Source organism: Mesoplodon mirus, assembly GCF_964341445.2.
Source record: "Mesoplodon mirus genome assembly, chromosome: 19".
NCBI classification, from domain to species: Eukaryota; Metazoa; Chordata; class Mammalia; order Artiodactyla; family Ziphiidae; genus Mesoplodon; species Mesoplodon mirus.
The window spans coordinates 27,086,683-27,101,484 of record NC_138995.1 but is presented as its reverse complement, the minus strand read 5'-3'; the positions used below and the strand labels follow the sequence as shown (position 1 = coordinate 27,101,484).

Sequence of the window (14,802 nt, the reverse complement as noted above, 5' to 3'; positions counted from 1 at the left end):
TTCCCTCTTGGTCCTCGTTCCTCCTTGTCTCCCCCAACTCACTCTGCTCCAGCCACGCTGGCTTCCTCACATCCACCTGGACACGCCAGGCAAACCCCTGCCTCACAGCCTTAGCGCTTGCTATTCCCTCTGCCCTGAGCGCTCTTCCAGGCATCCACAAGGCCCCCTCCCTCACCTCCTCCACGTCTTTGCTCTGGTCACCTTCTCAGTGAGGCCTGCCCTTACACCCTGTTTCAGATCGCAGCCCCCAGCCCCATGCTCTTTCCCCTTCTGTGACATTGCTTCCTTGTGCACCTGGCATGTCTGACACACTGTATATTTACTTAGATTTGTTGATTGTTTGCCTACCCCCTCCCCTGAAAGTTCCACAAAGGTAGGACTTTTTGTCTGTAATGATCAATCTTTTATCTCTGGTACCTAGCATAGTGCCTGGCACATAGTAGCTGCTCAATCAATATCTGGTGAGTGAGTGAAGGAAGGAAGGAAGGAAGGAAGGACTTAGGCCTGGGGCACTTGACCGCCCCTGGCCGCCCCTGGGGGTGTGGTTCATCCCTGTACCACATGGACTGAGGATGGGGCAGGGGTGGCATTTCCACAACCAGGTGCTGTTATGAGAAGAAATGGCCTGGGGTTGAGCAGGGCCCCCCTTCTGCAGACATCAGATGTCAGGCAGGAAGACCCTGGGAGTTGCTTGGAGTGGGTGCTTCTCTGCCAGGTGAGTGCTGTTCTTCAAAACACGAATATGTGAGGCAATTCAGAGGGAAAGGGGGCTTTCCAGGAGAGAAATACCCAGTAAGAAAGCTGCTCCTTCGGGCTCTCTCTTTCCTGCAGACCACGTTGCAGACCTCCGAGCTGGAGGAGGCTTGTTGCCTCGGCTTACCCCTTTGAACCTTGCACAAAGATACAGGACAGGTGTATCTTTGCTTCTGGGACATTTGCCAAATTAGGCAAAGATACAGGACTGAACTGAGGCACCTGTGTTAAAGAAACTGGAGAATTTGTGGCCCAAAGTGCCAAACTGAGCTTTTTAACTTTTGAATGTGGGTCCTAGTTACTCGTGTTGATGCAGTTACTGTGTGCTGGAAGGGGCTGGCTCACTCCTTGAAGCGAGGGTGCTGCTCACTGCAGAGAGGAGGCTGTAGGCTCTGGATCAGCCCTAGAATTACCCTGTGTCCCCTTGGGCAAGCCCCGTCCTATTCCTTTTCTTTGAGTTCCTTTAGCATCTTGGGCTGAGTCTCCAAGAAAATTGTCCCAAGTTTAGATTAGCTTCAATGACTTGTGACAGAAAACCCACGATAATAATAGATTAAACAACAAAACAGAAACAGACTCACAGACATAGAAAATAAACTTATGGTTACCAAAGGGGAAAGTGGGGGGAGGGATAAAATAGGAATTTGGGATACACAAAGTATAGATACATGCTACTATATATAAAATAGATAAACAAGGACCTACTGTATAGCACAGGGTATTCTACTCAATACTCTGTAATGACCTATATGGGAAAAACATCTGAAATATATATATATATATAAAGCTGAATCACTTTGCTCAACACCTAAAACTAACACAATATTATAAATCAACTATACCTCAATTAAAAAATAGATTAAACAAGATAAAAGTGTGTTTCCCTCTTTCACAAGCAGAGTCTAGAGATAGGCCATCCAGAATTATGACTTCATGATTCTCAGGAACCTAGACTTCTATATTGCCACTCTGCCACCTTTAGTATCCAGCCTCAGGGTCCAAAATGGCTGTCAAGCTCCCACCATCACATCTATATTCCAGCCAGCAGGAGGAAGGAAAGGTTGAAGAATGACATGTCTCCTCCCTTTAAGAGCATTACCTCAAAGTCACATGCTTCCACTTACATCTAACTGGCTGATTGTTGTCACATGGTCATAAATAGGCTTTATTCCCATTGTCTACCTGTTGGTCTAAAATTTGGGGATCTATTCTTAAAGAAGAGGAGCACAGGTATTGGGGGACAATTAACAGTCGCTGCCCCAGTAGGACTCTTTACTGGCTCCGTACAGAAGCTGCTCACATGGAGTGTGTTGTTGGGATTCCAGTTCTGTCTGCCCTTGCCCTTGGTCTGGGGATTGTAGGCTTATTATGTCTGCGTTTAATACCTGGAACCACGTGTGTACAGAAACAGAGTTCACACATTGGTGCTGTGCCTCAACAGAAGAAAGTTTTATAAAAGAGCTATGTTGGGCTTTCCTGGTGGCGCAGTGGTTGAGAGTCTGCCTGCCGATGCAGGGGACACGGGTTCGTGCCCCGGTCCGGGAAGATCCCACATGCTGTGGAGCAGCTAGGCCTGTGAGCCATGGCCGCTGAGCCTGCGCATCCAGAGCCTGTACTCCGCAACGGGAGAGACCACAGCAGTGAGAGGCCCGCGTGCCGCAAAAAAAAAAAAAAAAAAGAGCTATGTTATGGCAACTCTAAGATGCACCTTTTTTTCATAACATCTCTAAAATACAGTCTCTGTTGGTGAGGTGGGCACCAGGACTACTGTCCTTGCTATCACATGTACACCAAAATTTGCTGCTTGGAGAGAAATCCTGGAATCAGTAGTGGAGCACTCTTGGAAAATGCTGCACCACAGATGATCTTAATGTCAGAGGAGCTGGGACTTCATGGAAAAGCACAGCCAGCAACAACTTCAAGACGGAGTGATTTGGAGGCATTGGACCCTGAATGTGAAGAAGTTTTAGGAAGACCTGACACAGCTTATTTCACTTGTATTTTCCTTTTTAAGAATTTACAAGTGTTGTAAGCAACTATACTTCAATTAAAAAAAAAAGAATTTACAAGAGTGATAGATGCTTTTAAAAATTTGGGTCTGGGACTTCCCTGGTGGTCCAGTGGCTAAGACTCCGCACTCCCAAAGCCGGGGGCCCAGGTTCGATCCCTGGTCAGGAAACTAGATCCAACATGCTGCAACTAAAGACCCCATATGCTGCAACTAAAGACCCCGCATGCCGCAGCTAAAAAATCCCACATGCCGCAACTAAAAGATCCTGCACAGAGAGACGAAGATCCTGCGTGCTGCAACTAAGACCCGGCACAGCTAAATAAATAAATAAATATTAAAAAAATTTTTGGGTCTAAGTCTAAAAGAATAAAATATTAAAAAAATAAAGTCCCCAAAGTTCTGAATGGTAAGAACTCATTATGTGAGTAGCAGTTCTGAAATTACTTTGTGTGTATACTAGCAGTGAACAAATAAAAATATTGGGGATAATGAGAACCAGGTTTCTCACTGTGGAAGAAAAACAATTACAAATAAAGAAGTTAGAATAAACTGAGAGGTGTTGAATTGGAATTAGAGGTATCAGTATAAATTCCAGACTTTTAATAGATATACAGATACATATAGAGTGTGTGTGTGTGTGAGTGTGAGTGATTGAGGCAGAAAAAATGCAAGGTGAGTTTGGAACATCATATAGGGCTAGAAAATTAGAAACAACTCAAAAAAATGATGGGCGCATGGTGAAAGGACCCAAGAGCCAGCTTGAAGGAACTCCCAATGGCCAAATCTGGCACAATCAGAACAATAAAGTAATAATAGAAATTGATTATAACCCATAGAATAAAATAAGTAATTGAATAAATAAGTAGATGGAGAAGAAAGGACAGCTCTTTTTCTTCGAGGAGAATTCCAGTTAATAAATATAGAAGAGACGATGGAAATAGAAAATTATCATTAAGCAAATACCACAGTAATAACTGTAGGCAAGCATCATCCATGGTTGCTAAAATTAGTGGGCGAAAGTATGATGAGAAACAGGATGTCTGCGTAGTCTCAAAGTATCTTCCCACGAGATACGTATTAATTACAAAGGGAAAAATAGTAACTTTATACTGGAGAAACCTGGCAGACACCACCTGAATTGGGCGATCAAGCTTATCCCCGATAATAAAACAGATTGACATCATGTACCCCATAAAATGGTACAATGACAAGGGCACATCTCTTCTGCTGTATTCTTACTAAAAATGCATAACCGGGGCTTCCCTGGTGGCGCAGTGGTTGAGAGTCCGCCTGCCGATGCAGGGGACGCGGGTTCGTGCCCCGGTCCGGGAGGATCCCACATGCCGCAGAGTGGCTGGGCCCGTGAGCCATGGCCACTGAGCCTGCGCATCCGGAGCCTGTGCTCCGCAGCGGGAGAGGCCACAACAGTGAGAGGCCCGCGTACCGCCAAAAAAAAAAAAGACTAAAAATGCATAACCTTGGTCTAATCATAAGAAAACAACAGACAAACCCAAACTGAGGGACATTCTACAGATTTAACTAATCAGTATTTTTCAAGTGTCAACATCATAAAAGACAGACTGAGGCACTGGCCCTGATTGGAGGAGACTACATGACAACTCTGTGCAATGTGGCATCCTGGACTGGGAGACTATTGGGAAAACTGGTGGAATTCATCTCAGGTTTGCAGATTACTTCACCATATTGTATCAGTATTTTCTTTCCTGGTTTCTCTAATTGTATTAAGGTTCTGTAGCATGGTGACATTAGGGGAAGCTGAGTGAAAGGTATATGGGAAGTTTCTGTGCTTTGTTTTTTCTTTGATTTTTCTAAATTTGTAATTATTTCAAAATAAAAAGTTAAAAGGTAGGGGACAGTATTATGCCTTAATTTAATTGGCAGTGTTTTTTCCTTCCTTTTGGTACATAAAATGTTAGTGTCAGCTATAATTGATGGTATCTTAGATTTGATAATGTCTGCTGTGTAGAATAAAGTCTCCTTTTAGACCCTTCCAAACCCATATCCTTCTCCAGAGGTGAGCATTACAGTTACCCTGATTCATTTGAGGACTTTTTTTTTTTTAATTTGCAAATATATGTACCTGTTTGATGCATGTATTTTTTACATAAATGGGCTTATTTATTTATACTTATTATTCTGTGGCATTCCTTTTTCTCTTAACTGCATATTTTAGAATGCTTTCGCTATCTGTTTGAGTGGAGCTGCCTTATTTTTAAAATAGCTGCATGGTGCTCTGGGGTGTAGATGTGCCATGGTTTATTTAACCAGTCTCCTGACGTTTGTTTGGGTTGTTTTCAGTTTTTTCCTATTCCAGAGAGTGCTGCAGTGAGCATCCCTGTGCACAGCCTTTTAGTGTTTTTCTGTAGGATAAATATCTAGAGATATAGTTGCAAAGTTGATAGATATTTGCATTTTTACAAACTACCAACTCGCCCTCCAGATGAAGGTGAACCCACTGCAGTCGAGTCAACAGTGTATGAGAGTATGTGCCATTTCCCCACAAGCTCACCAACGCTGAATGTTATCAGTCGTTTAGTACTTTGCAGTCCGGGTGAAGAAGCATTCCTTCACTCCACCTCATTCAACAAAAACATATCAAGTGTCAGAAAATATTAACAATCGTTTTTGTCATTATTGTTGTGGTTGTAGGGATGTGACAGGGAAAGTTATTTCAGGCAGAAGGAACGGCATGAACAAAGGCGTGTGCTTCCCGTGGGTCGAATGGACCTACTGAGTCAGCTGGGGGTCCTTAGCTCTGAGTGTCAGAATCCAACTATGGCTGCCTTAAGGTGTAGGGGTGTGTGTGTGTGTGTGTGTGTGTGTGTGTGTGTGTGTGTGTGTGTGTGTGTGTGTGTGTGTGTGTGTGTGTGTGTGTGTGTGTGTGTGTGTGTGTGTGTGTGTGTGTGTGTGTGTGTGTGTGTGTGTGTGTGTGTGTGTCGGCAGGGTTGCAGTGGCTGCGGGGAGATAGGATAGGAATTCATAGGCCCAAATCAAGAAAAAAGCAGGAGAAGTGGTCAGGTTGGGCCTAAATTAAGGGGCTGTAACGAGAGAGGAAATGTAGGCTGGGCCAGAACAAAAGATGATGTTCCCTGCACCCTTCTGTTGGGCTGTGTACTTGGGGAGACAGAATCTGTGTAGAGTAGGGTTTAAGAGCACAGGCTCTGGGGTCCCTTCCTGGATCAGCCACCAGGGGACTTGCACCTGTTTTTGTCTCACCTGTGAGATGGGGATGCTGAGGAAAGGTCTAGTCCCCATCCCAGCCCTATACCCCCAGTGCTGTCCCAACCCTCTGCGGTCAGGATCGGGACAGGGAGAGTGATATGAGGGGCCAGCTACCCGGAGGCTCTAAACCCTCAACATAGCGCCGTTGGAAGTTGAGTTTCTGATTTCTGGGGTCCCTGAGTTCTGGGGCTTCTTTTCAAACCACAGGGCTGGCGTGGTGTGGGTGGAAGGACCTCAGGTGCTCAGGCTTGAACGTGAGTCGTCTGCCTGCCCTGAGCGACATCGTTCTTAATCTGTGGCGCAGACCCCTCCCCCAGAGCAGAGCTGGCCAAGCCAGGTTGGCTGTGCTCCCTGTTCCATTTGCTCGCGGCTTTTCTTGTAATGACGGGGCCTCATAGCCAGGACTTTCAGGAGTGCACCATCCACAGGGCATCTTGGACCAAGACCTTGACCGTGACCTGCCAAGAGGCCCCCTCACTCCTGTGGTTAAAAAAAAAGCCATTCCACAGCCCTTTCGCTTTTACAGTTTGGTTTCCCCCTGTCCCACAAGGTCTGGTTCGCCTGCATGTGCTAACTTTACCCTGTTGATGTCTGGCCTTCCTTTACCTTCAGCTCTTGCATTTCTTGGGGGGACAGGTCTGGGTGTTTTGGGGTGGGGAGCGATGCTTGGCTGGGCAGCACTGTCCCCACACAACCTTCCTCGCCTCTGGCTCCCGGGTACTAAATGCTGTAGGAGCCCCCAGTTGCTGAGACAACCCAAAATCTCCACGTGTATTTTCAAACGCCCCCTACTACTGCTGAGCGGTGCTCCCACTCAACAGTTGCCTCATTCCATAGGTTGTGTAACTGCCACTGGTCAATTAAATTGAAGCACTTATTGACAAGGCTCAGGAATGATCATAGTAATTGTTTATATTTTTAACCCTAATAAGTGTGAGGGATCACGTGGCCCAGGATAGAATCACATTTAAAGAAGCACGAATCAGCAACCAAAAGTAATTGAATCACAGCATAGGATCACATTTAATGACGCACAAATCAGCAACCAAAAGTAATTGAAAAGAAATGCAGTTCCTCATAAAGAATCCACCCACATTCACGCTGCGCTGCTCGGGAGCTCCTTTCTGTCACCCAGCCAAAGAGCCGGGCTTTCTCTCCCTCATCCCTTTCCCGTCCCTTTATTGAAACATCAGCGGAGCCTCCCCGCCAGCAGGTATGAACCCTCCCTTAAATAGGAGACAAGAGAAAAAGAAACTCCAGGGTTGTCTTAAGTAGGCAAAGGAAGGTTAGGAGGACCCCAGTCACTTATGTTATTTTTGTCCCATCCAAATGGGTACAGAAATCTTCCATTTAAAAAGCATGTTTCTATCTGTCGTCTCTGTTGTACCTCAAAGCTCTCTGAGGTGGCCAGAGGAAGGCTACCACTCCCATTTTGCAGATAAGCAATCCTCTTAGTGATCTGCCCAAAATAAAGCTAGGCAGTGAGTGATACAGAAGAAATTCCAGTGACTCTAGGCCGGACCACTGAGAAGCTGAGGGCTGGAATTCACCCCAGACCCATTTGGTTTTAACACTCTGTGTTGCCTTTAGAGAATCTGGGATCAAGAGGGGGAAAAAGGCAAAGTGAAAAGGTCCCTTGCTGTTGCTTCACAGACCCCTGGGATCTTGCACCCCATTTGCCTTGTGCTCCCTGATTCCTGACAAACCTGACTCAGGCTTCCTTGTGGGTGGTTGATAGGAATCTCATGCTCTGTTGATAGGAATCTCACGCTCTCTTTTTTTTTATTTTTCTAAACTTTATTTTATAGCAATTGTCATGATTAGAGAAGTAAGTAACACATTTAAAAACCTTCTCAGGGCCAGGGGATGCCAGAATATTTACAAACACATTCACGCTCTTTTTCTGAAAAATTTTTTCCGGCTTTATTGAGATACAGTTGACATATAACATTGTATAAGTTTCAGGCATACAATATACGGATTTGATGGGAATCTCATTTTCTTGTAACATCATGTAGCTGCTTTTTTTAAAATCATAACTTTCTTAGGAAGAAACTCGTCTGCCACCACCCTGTGGGAGTATCCCCTCCGGCCTCTGTTCCCGAGCCCCACATCACCTGCTGGGCCCTGGGCTGTCCCCGTTTTCCACAGGCTGAGATATCCCCAGCTCTCTGGATTATGAGGTTTCTCTCTGCAGCCCCCTTCCCCGCCACCCCCTCATCACAGCCCATCTGTCCCTGCGCTGCCCACTCTCAGCCCTTTTAATAGAACCATCCTTGGGGAGGATGGTCTCCACTGTGGTTTCATAACAGGCCTGAGAGAGGGCGGGGACACCCCAGTGCTGCTGAAGCATTTAATTGAATTCAGTATTCAGGGGGGTTGGCAGCTAAAAAGGCCCTAATGGGAGAAGAGTTTTCCAGGGTGGCCCACCCGGATGGATGGATGGATGAGTGTGCAGACGTCAGAAAGGGTGGAAGAGAAAGTGGGGGAGAGGGGAGAGGACGCCTTTCTAAAAATACAGCCCGTCTGTGTTGTGTTAGCTGGTTTCCCCAGAAGCCGCTGGGAACCGAGAGCTCCAGCATGGCACTAAGGTGCAGGGACCTGGGTACCTGGGTGCACAGGGGCCTCCCTGCCTGGCCTCTTCATGCTGGGGACAAGGCTCTCCCAGGGGGGCTGCACAGCTCTGGATTAACCTTCCCGGAGGCCTGAGTGGCCAGCGGCTCCCAGCCCAGCCCCAGCACGTCTCAACCCAAACTAGACTCAGGAGGGGACCCCCATGCAATTACAAGGCACCGTCTTTGTTAACATTCTGGAGGGCTGATGCTTCCTGCTTCTGACAGGATGGAAGGAAGCCCAGACAGGGTCTGGAGCTACAATCTGGTCTCAGGACCTCCCTGCCACAGCAATGGATCCCATCCAAGGCCATGTGCCCTTGGGTCCCAGGAAGCCACTGCGCTGACTCCCCAGTCACTAGGGCTTCCACAGGGAGAAGCCAAAGGAGCAGGGGTGGGCAGGGCTGGGGGTGCATCTTCTGACCAACCAGCTAGTGGGACTGTCAGCCTTTTAGGGCAGAAGGGAAAGTCTGAGGGGTGGGAGGGAGGATGGGAGGACGGATAGGAAGCCATCCTTCCAGGTCAGGCCGCCGTGGTGTTACGGAGCGAGCACTGGAACAGGCTAAGGATCCAAAGACCCCATTTCCAGGCCTGGCCCCATCTGCGCGTGCCGTGGAACCTCTCTCAGCCTTGGTTTACCTCATCGCACTTCCCATCAGGGTGAAATCTAATAGCACAGAAAAGTACCTTGGGAGGTGTGAAGTGCTTTGCAAGAATAAAGAATTGTTAATGACCTACAAACAGTTTTAAATATTGTTTTTTCCTGATTTCAGACTGTAGACCCTAATTTTCAGTCCTTCACCCAGGGATAATGCCTGTTAACTTTGTGAAAAGCCTCCCAGGCTTTTTTATGGAACTATTCATATTTCTCATAATTTGGATAATACTGTATGTTTTATAACTGCTTTAAAAAAATCTATTACAACACAAGCATTTTACCATGTTATTAAATAATCTTTTACAAGTTATTTACCCATAGTTTGTCTAGTGCCCTACTTATGGACATTTAGCTTTTTTAGCTTGTTTGGGGGGTTTTTTTGGATTATAAATGGCACGGTGGTGAACATTGTTACAGATAAATCATTAGGTGCCCTCTCTGGTTTCCTTAGGAAATTTCTCCCAGGGAGAAGATTGTGGAGTCCAAGAGTAAGAACCTTTTAAAGGATCTTAATTCATTCTGTAAAACTGCCCTCCAGAAAGATGTACCAATTTATACACTCACAAGCAGTATAAGAAAAGTGCCAGTTTGGGTGCATCTTTGCCAGCGCTGCAAATGTTGCCAATTCCATTGGCAAAAAAAAGAAAGGATATCTTTGACTTCTAGTGAGCTTTAACATTTTCCCATGTATTTACTGGCCAGTTGTAATTCTTTTACGAATTTCCAGCTCACATCCTTGCCTAGTGTTTCTCTTGGTGCATTATGATTTGTGCCATCCTGAAATCCAAGTAAGGAATGGCAGTGCCAGGCTAGATAGACAGATTGTGGGGTCCTGGCACCCTCTGTCTGCCTTCCCCCACCACTGGATCCTCCAAACACACACGTGCACATATGATCCGTTCCTCTCCTGAGGTTCAGAGGCCCGGGGTCTCCCACGAACACGCAGCCATTAGGGTCTGGGCCCCTCTGCCTGGAGGCTGTGGGTTGAGTGGTCACTGTGTCATCCCTCCCTGCTGGTGGTACGTCATGACCAGCACCTTCAATGCAACTCTGCCTGCCACACTGCCAGGCCCTCCCTTCTCCCCTCTCAGAGCCATCCTCACCCAGGCCTGTCCTTCTAGGCACTCAGGACGGCCCTCAGCTCTCTTCCTCTGTGTCCTCCCAGAGCCCACTGTCCACTTCTGACCACAGGGGGCTTCCGACCCTGTGTTTGGCTCCCCCACACTTGTCCCTCTGTTTCTTAATAAATGCAGTTTACTTGAAATTATTCAAGGGTCATCCTGTATTGTGTCGCCTTGCTTTTCTTTTCCTCTTTATTTTCTTTCTTCCTTCCCTCCTTCCTCCCTCCCTCCCTTTCTTCCTTCCTTATCCCCCCCTTCCTTCTTTCTTCCTTTTTTTGGGGGGGTGGCAGGAAACATGTTTTAACTTTTAAGACCAAATAGTACAATGACCTTCCCTGAGCCAAGCAGGCGAGTCGTGCAGACGGAGACTTGCGGCCCGGGTGAAGCGCAGAGCTGGGCCTGCGCTTGGGAACCGGGGGTCCGGGGATGGAGGGGTCGGTGTGGTCCCCGGTGCCCCTGCCCCAGCCCGGGCTTGCGCTGTCCCCTCCGCCCGCCGAGAGAGTCCGAGCAGGGCCCAGGCGTGCCCGTCGCAGCAGGGCTCAACCCTTGTCCTCGCCTTCCCTCCCTAGGGCTGCTGCTCCACGACGGGACCATGGCCGGCCTGCAGGAGCTGCGATTCCCCGAGGAGAAGCCACTGCTCCGGGGCCAGGATGCCGCTGAACTGGTGAGTCGCCCCTTCGCGGTCCCGAGGGCGGAGGGCGCCACCTCGTGACCGAGAAGGAAACCGCGCGCCTTCCCTTTAGTCTTTTTTTTTTTTTTAATTTTTTTTAACATCTTTTTTGGAGTATAATTGCTTTACAATGGTGTGTTAGTTTCTGCTTTATAACAAAGTGAGTCAGTTATACATATACATATGTTCCCATATCTCTTCTCTCTTGCATCTCCCTCCCTCCCACACTCCCTATCCCATCTCTCTAGGTGGTCACAAAGCACCGAGCTGATCTCCCTGTGCTATGCAGCTGCTTCCCACTATCTATCTACCTTACGTTTGGTAGTGTATATATGTCCATGCCTGTCTCTCACTTTGTCCCAGCTTACCCTTCCCCCTCCCCGTATCCTCAAGTCCATTCTCTAGTAGGTCTGTGTCTTTATTCCTGTCTTACCCCTAGGTTCTTCATGACTTTTTTTTTTCTTTTCTTAGATTCCATATATATGTGTTAGCATACGGTATTTGTTTTTCTCTTTCTGACATACTTCACTCTGTATGACAGACTCTAGGTCCATCACCTCACTACAAATAGTCTTGCTGATGGCTAGGAGATGGCCCTCCATCCCATGAGCCACCCTGAGAAGCCTTGTCCCTGCCTTGGGAGAGTTCCTGGCCGGGCTGAACGCCCACGTGGCTGAAACCCAGCCAACCTCGCTGCGGCTTTGGCTGTCTTTGAGGCTGGGAGGCTCTGTAGAAGAGTTATTCCCATTTCAGTGATGAGAAAACCGAGGCACAGAAAGGTTAACTCACTTGGCCAGGGTCACACAGCTCTCGGGGAATGAGGCCCGTATTCAACCCCTGGTTGTGGGTGGCCATTGAGCCCCAAGAGGGTCCCCGCTGGGCAGTGCTGCCTCCAGTGGGGTCACGATGCTTCCCCAACTACCTGGGCCTTTCATGTCTGCAGCCTCTCTTTTTTCCTCATAAGCCTCTGAGGTATGAGGGAAAGTATTACCAGCAGTGTTTCCAGGAGCAGTGGGATCAAGGCATTTGAGGTTGTTATTTTATCCCAAAGGGCCCTCATCTGAACACCAGGCGTTAGATTTCAGAATTAGTTCTACCCATGTTTTCTTTTTTTTTAATAGCATTTTTTTTAAAACGTTCTTAATTTTATTTATTTATTTATTTGGCTCCGTTGGGTTTTCGTTAATGTGAGCAGGCTTTCTCTAGTTGCGGTGAGCAGGGGCTGCTCTTCGTTGCGGTGCTCGGGCTTCTCTCTTGTTGAGGAGCACGGGCTCTAGGTGCGAGAGCTTCAGCAGTTGTGGCTCGCGGGCTCTAGAGCGCAGGCTCAGTAGTTGCAGTGCACAGGCTTGGTTGCTCCGCGGCATGTGGGATCTTCCCGGACCAGGGCTCGAACCCGTGTTCCCTGCGTTGGCAGGCGGATTCTTACGTTTTCTTGTTGTGGTGACACCCAGCACAGCTTCCCTTTCCCTCCTGCAAGGAAAAGCTATGGGTCCATTGCTCATAGAATTCTGGGGCATCATGGCTGTAGGTCCCTGCTGGTTATGCCGCCCAGCCCCCCTCACTTTACAGGTGGGGAAGCCAGGAGCCCAGTCCCTGGATCCTCGGCACACCCTTCTTTGCTCCGCCCCAGCCTCCCAGATCCTCCCTCCAGAAGGAGATGAGCCCAAGAGCTGCTGAGTTCCACATGTTGGGACAGAGTGGCTGTCCAGGTGCCAGGGGCCCAACCACATGAGGCTGGCAGTCCTGTCCCCAAGAAGGGTACAGTCTATTTTTTTCTTTTGCCCCGCCACTTGCAGGATCATAGTTCCGCCCCCCTCCCTCCCCCCCACCCCCACCAGGGATTGAACCCCGGCCCTCAGCAGTGTGAGCGCGGGGTCCTAACCACTGGACCACCAGGGAATTCCTAGGGTGCAGTCTTACTTTTAAAACAGAACCTCAAGTTAACTTATGAGACCTGATTACCTTAGGGCAACCCCCAGGAATGGTCGGGGAACAGCTGGTGAGCTGGACACTTTGTAGACTTTTGATTCTAATTCTACTTCCTCCCTGTTCCAAGCCCCCATCATCTCTTGCCCAGGTGCTCCCCGCTGGTACGGATGTGCATCTGTGGGTGGCACAGAAAGCTGAGGGCACCTTGGCCTCGCATGTTCTCTTCCACTCTTCTCCTCGGCATGGCAGCCCCGCCCCCCTTCTTTCTGCTTGAAGGAGCCTCCCCACTGGTCTCCGTGCTCTGTACAACCTTTTAAAATACATCACGTCCTTCCTGGCTTTCTGATGTGTTCCATTCCCTTGTTCCAGCCCTTCATGAGTCCTGCCTTTGGCTTGGTAAGGCACGCTTGTATCCTAATTATAAATTTCCCTTTTTCGCTTAGACTGACCAGATTTGATTTCTATTACTGGCCACCATCCCTCCTGAGGCCTGTTTTTAACTATTGTTCTTGGCTTTGGGAAGGTACCCCCGTCATTTTATCCTTTTTGTGTAAACTAAAAATTCCACGCATCGTGTCACTTTTCTGCTTACGGTTGGCCAGTGGCTGCCGTAGCACCCCGAGTTGTAGCCACAGTCCTTCCCCGGGCCCAGGGTGTGCTCCGCACCCCCTCCCCCTGCTGGCTCCTGTCCTGTCTCCCAGGCTCACTGCTCTTCCTTGAACAAGCTGATCACATTCCCAGCTGTTGCCTCTGCCTGGGACACGCTAGCCGCAGGACTTTTCAGGGCTGGCCCTTCATTTTGTTCAGGCTCTGCTCAGATGCCCCCTCCTCAGGAAGGCCTTCTCTGACCACCGGGTCTAATATCGACACCCGCACACCCTCCGGGCCTGGCACTTAGTGCTCTCGGGCTCTGCCCCACAGGCTCCTGGAGCAGAGACCCTGTCCGTTTTGTTCCCCGATCTCCCCAGTTCCTAGCACAGTGCCTGGTACACAGTAGGCTCTCGGTAAAGACTTGGGTCAGGTGGAAGCTATAGACTGTGGTGCAGCTCAGAGGAAAGGAGTTTTTCAGAACTCTCTGCAAAGTCCCTCGTCCCCACAAACAGTCCATCTTTCGAGGCATGCGAGCAGAGACCAGCCTTCGTGTGAGGGCGTGGTGGGCCGGATGGTGGCTCTCAGGCACCCCTGCACTCATCACCAGGGCTCAGGGGTAGGGGGCTGCCTGCTGGTACGCGGTGTGCAGCTGTGGGCGGCACAGAGCGCGCAGGGCACCTTGGCCTCACACGTCCTATGCCTGTCTCTTCCACTCCCCACCTTGGCAGGGCACCCCAAGAGATGCCCTCGCACCCCTTCTCTGCCCAGCCTGGCCCAGCACCTTGCTGCCCCTCCCTCCCTGAGCCCCTTTGACCAGCCCCCTGGCTCTGCCTTCTTCCTGCTGCATTTGGTGTCTCTCACCTCATCCCACCTGGACCAGAGTTGGCTCCCCTGCACGAGGGTCTGCGTCTCAGTCCTCCACGGAGGCTGCGAATCCCCAGCTCAGTTTCTCTCCTTTCTCGGGTCAGCACAAGCCCCGTGGACCTGGTCACTGGTCACATCTGCTTTTCCCAAGACGTATTAACGGCCCCATCCTCAACCCCCCAAAATCCTCCTAGGTGCTCCCAGTGTGGCCTTTCCAGATTTCAGTGACAACTGGTGCAGTCCTGTCTTGAAGTTCCGCCTCGCTCTCTGCCTCTCTCTCCCAGGCGGCTACACGCACAGACAGATTCCCCTGTCCAGCTGCACGGGACAGAAGTGCCAGTCCTTTTCAC

The 14,802-nt window shown here is 49.1% G+C and overlaps 1 protein-coding gene across 3 annotated transcripts in view; it reads left to right on the top strand.

Annotated features, from left to right (window-relative positions):
- NDRG4 (NDRG family member 4) overlaps positions 1 to 14,802 on the top strand; it is a 94,929-nt gene that overhangs the window by 60,733 nt on the left and 19,394 nt on the right. For all 3 annotated transcript variants that reach the window (XM_082607406.1, XM_082607405.1, XM_082607408.1), the window contains exon 2: positions 10,968 to 11,062. In XM_082607406.1, the coding sequence (XP_082463532.1) occupies positions 10,991 to 11,062 (72 nt within the window). In that variant the 5' untranslated portion in view covers positions 10,968 to 10,990. The remainder of the gene's footprint in view (positions 1 to 10,967; positions 11,063 to 14,802) is intronic.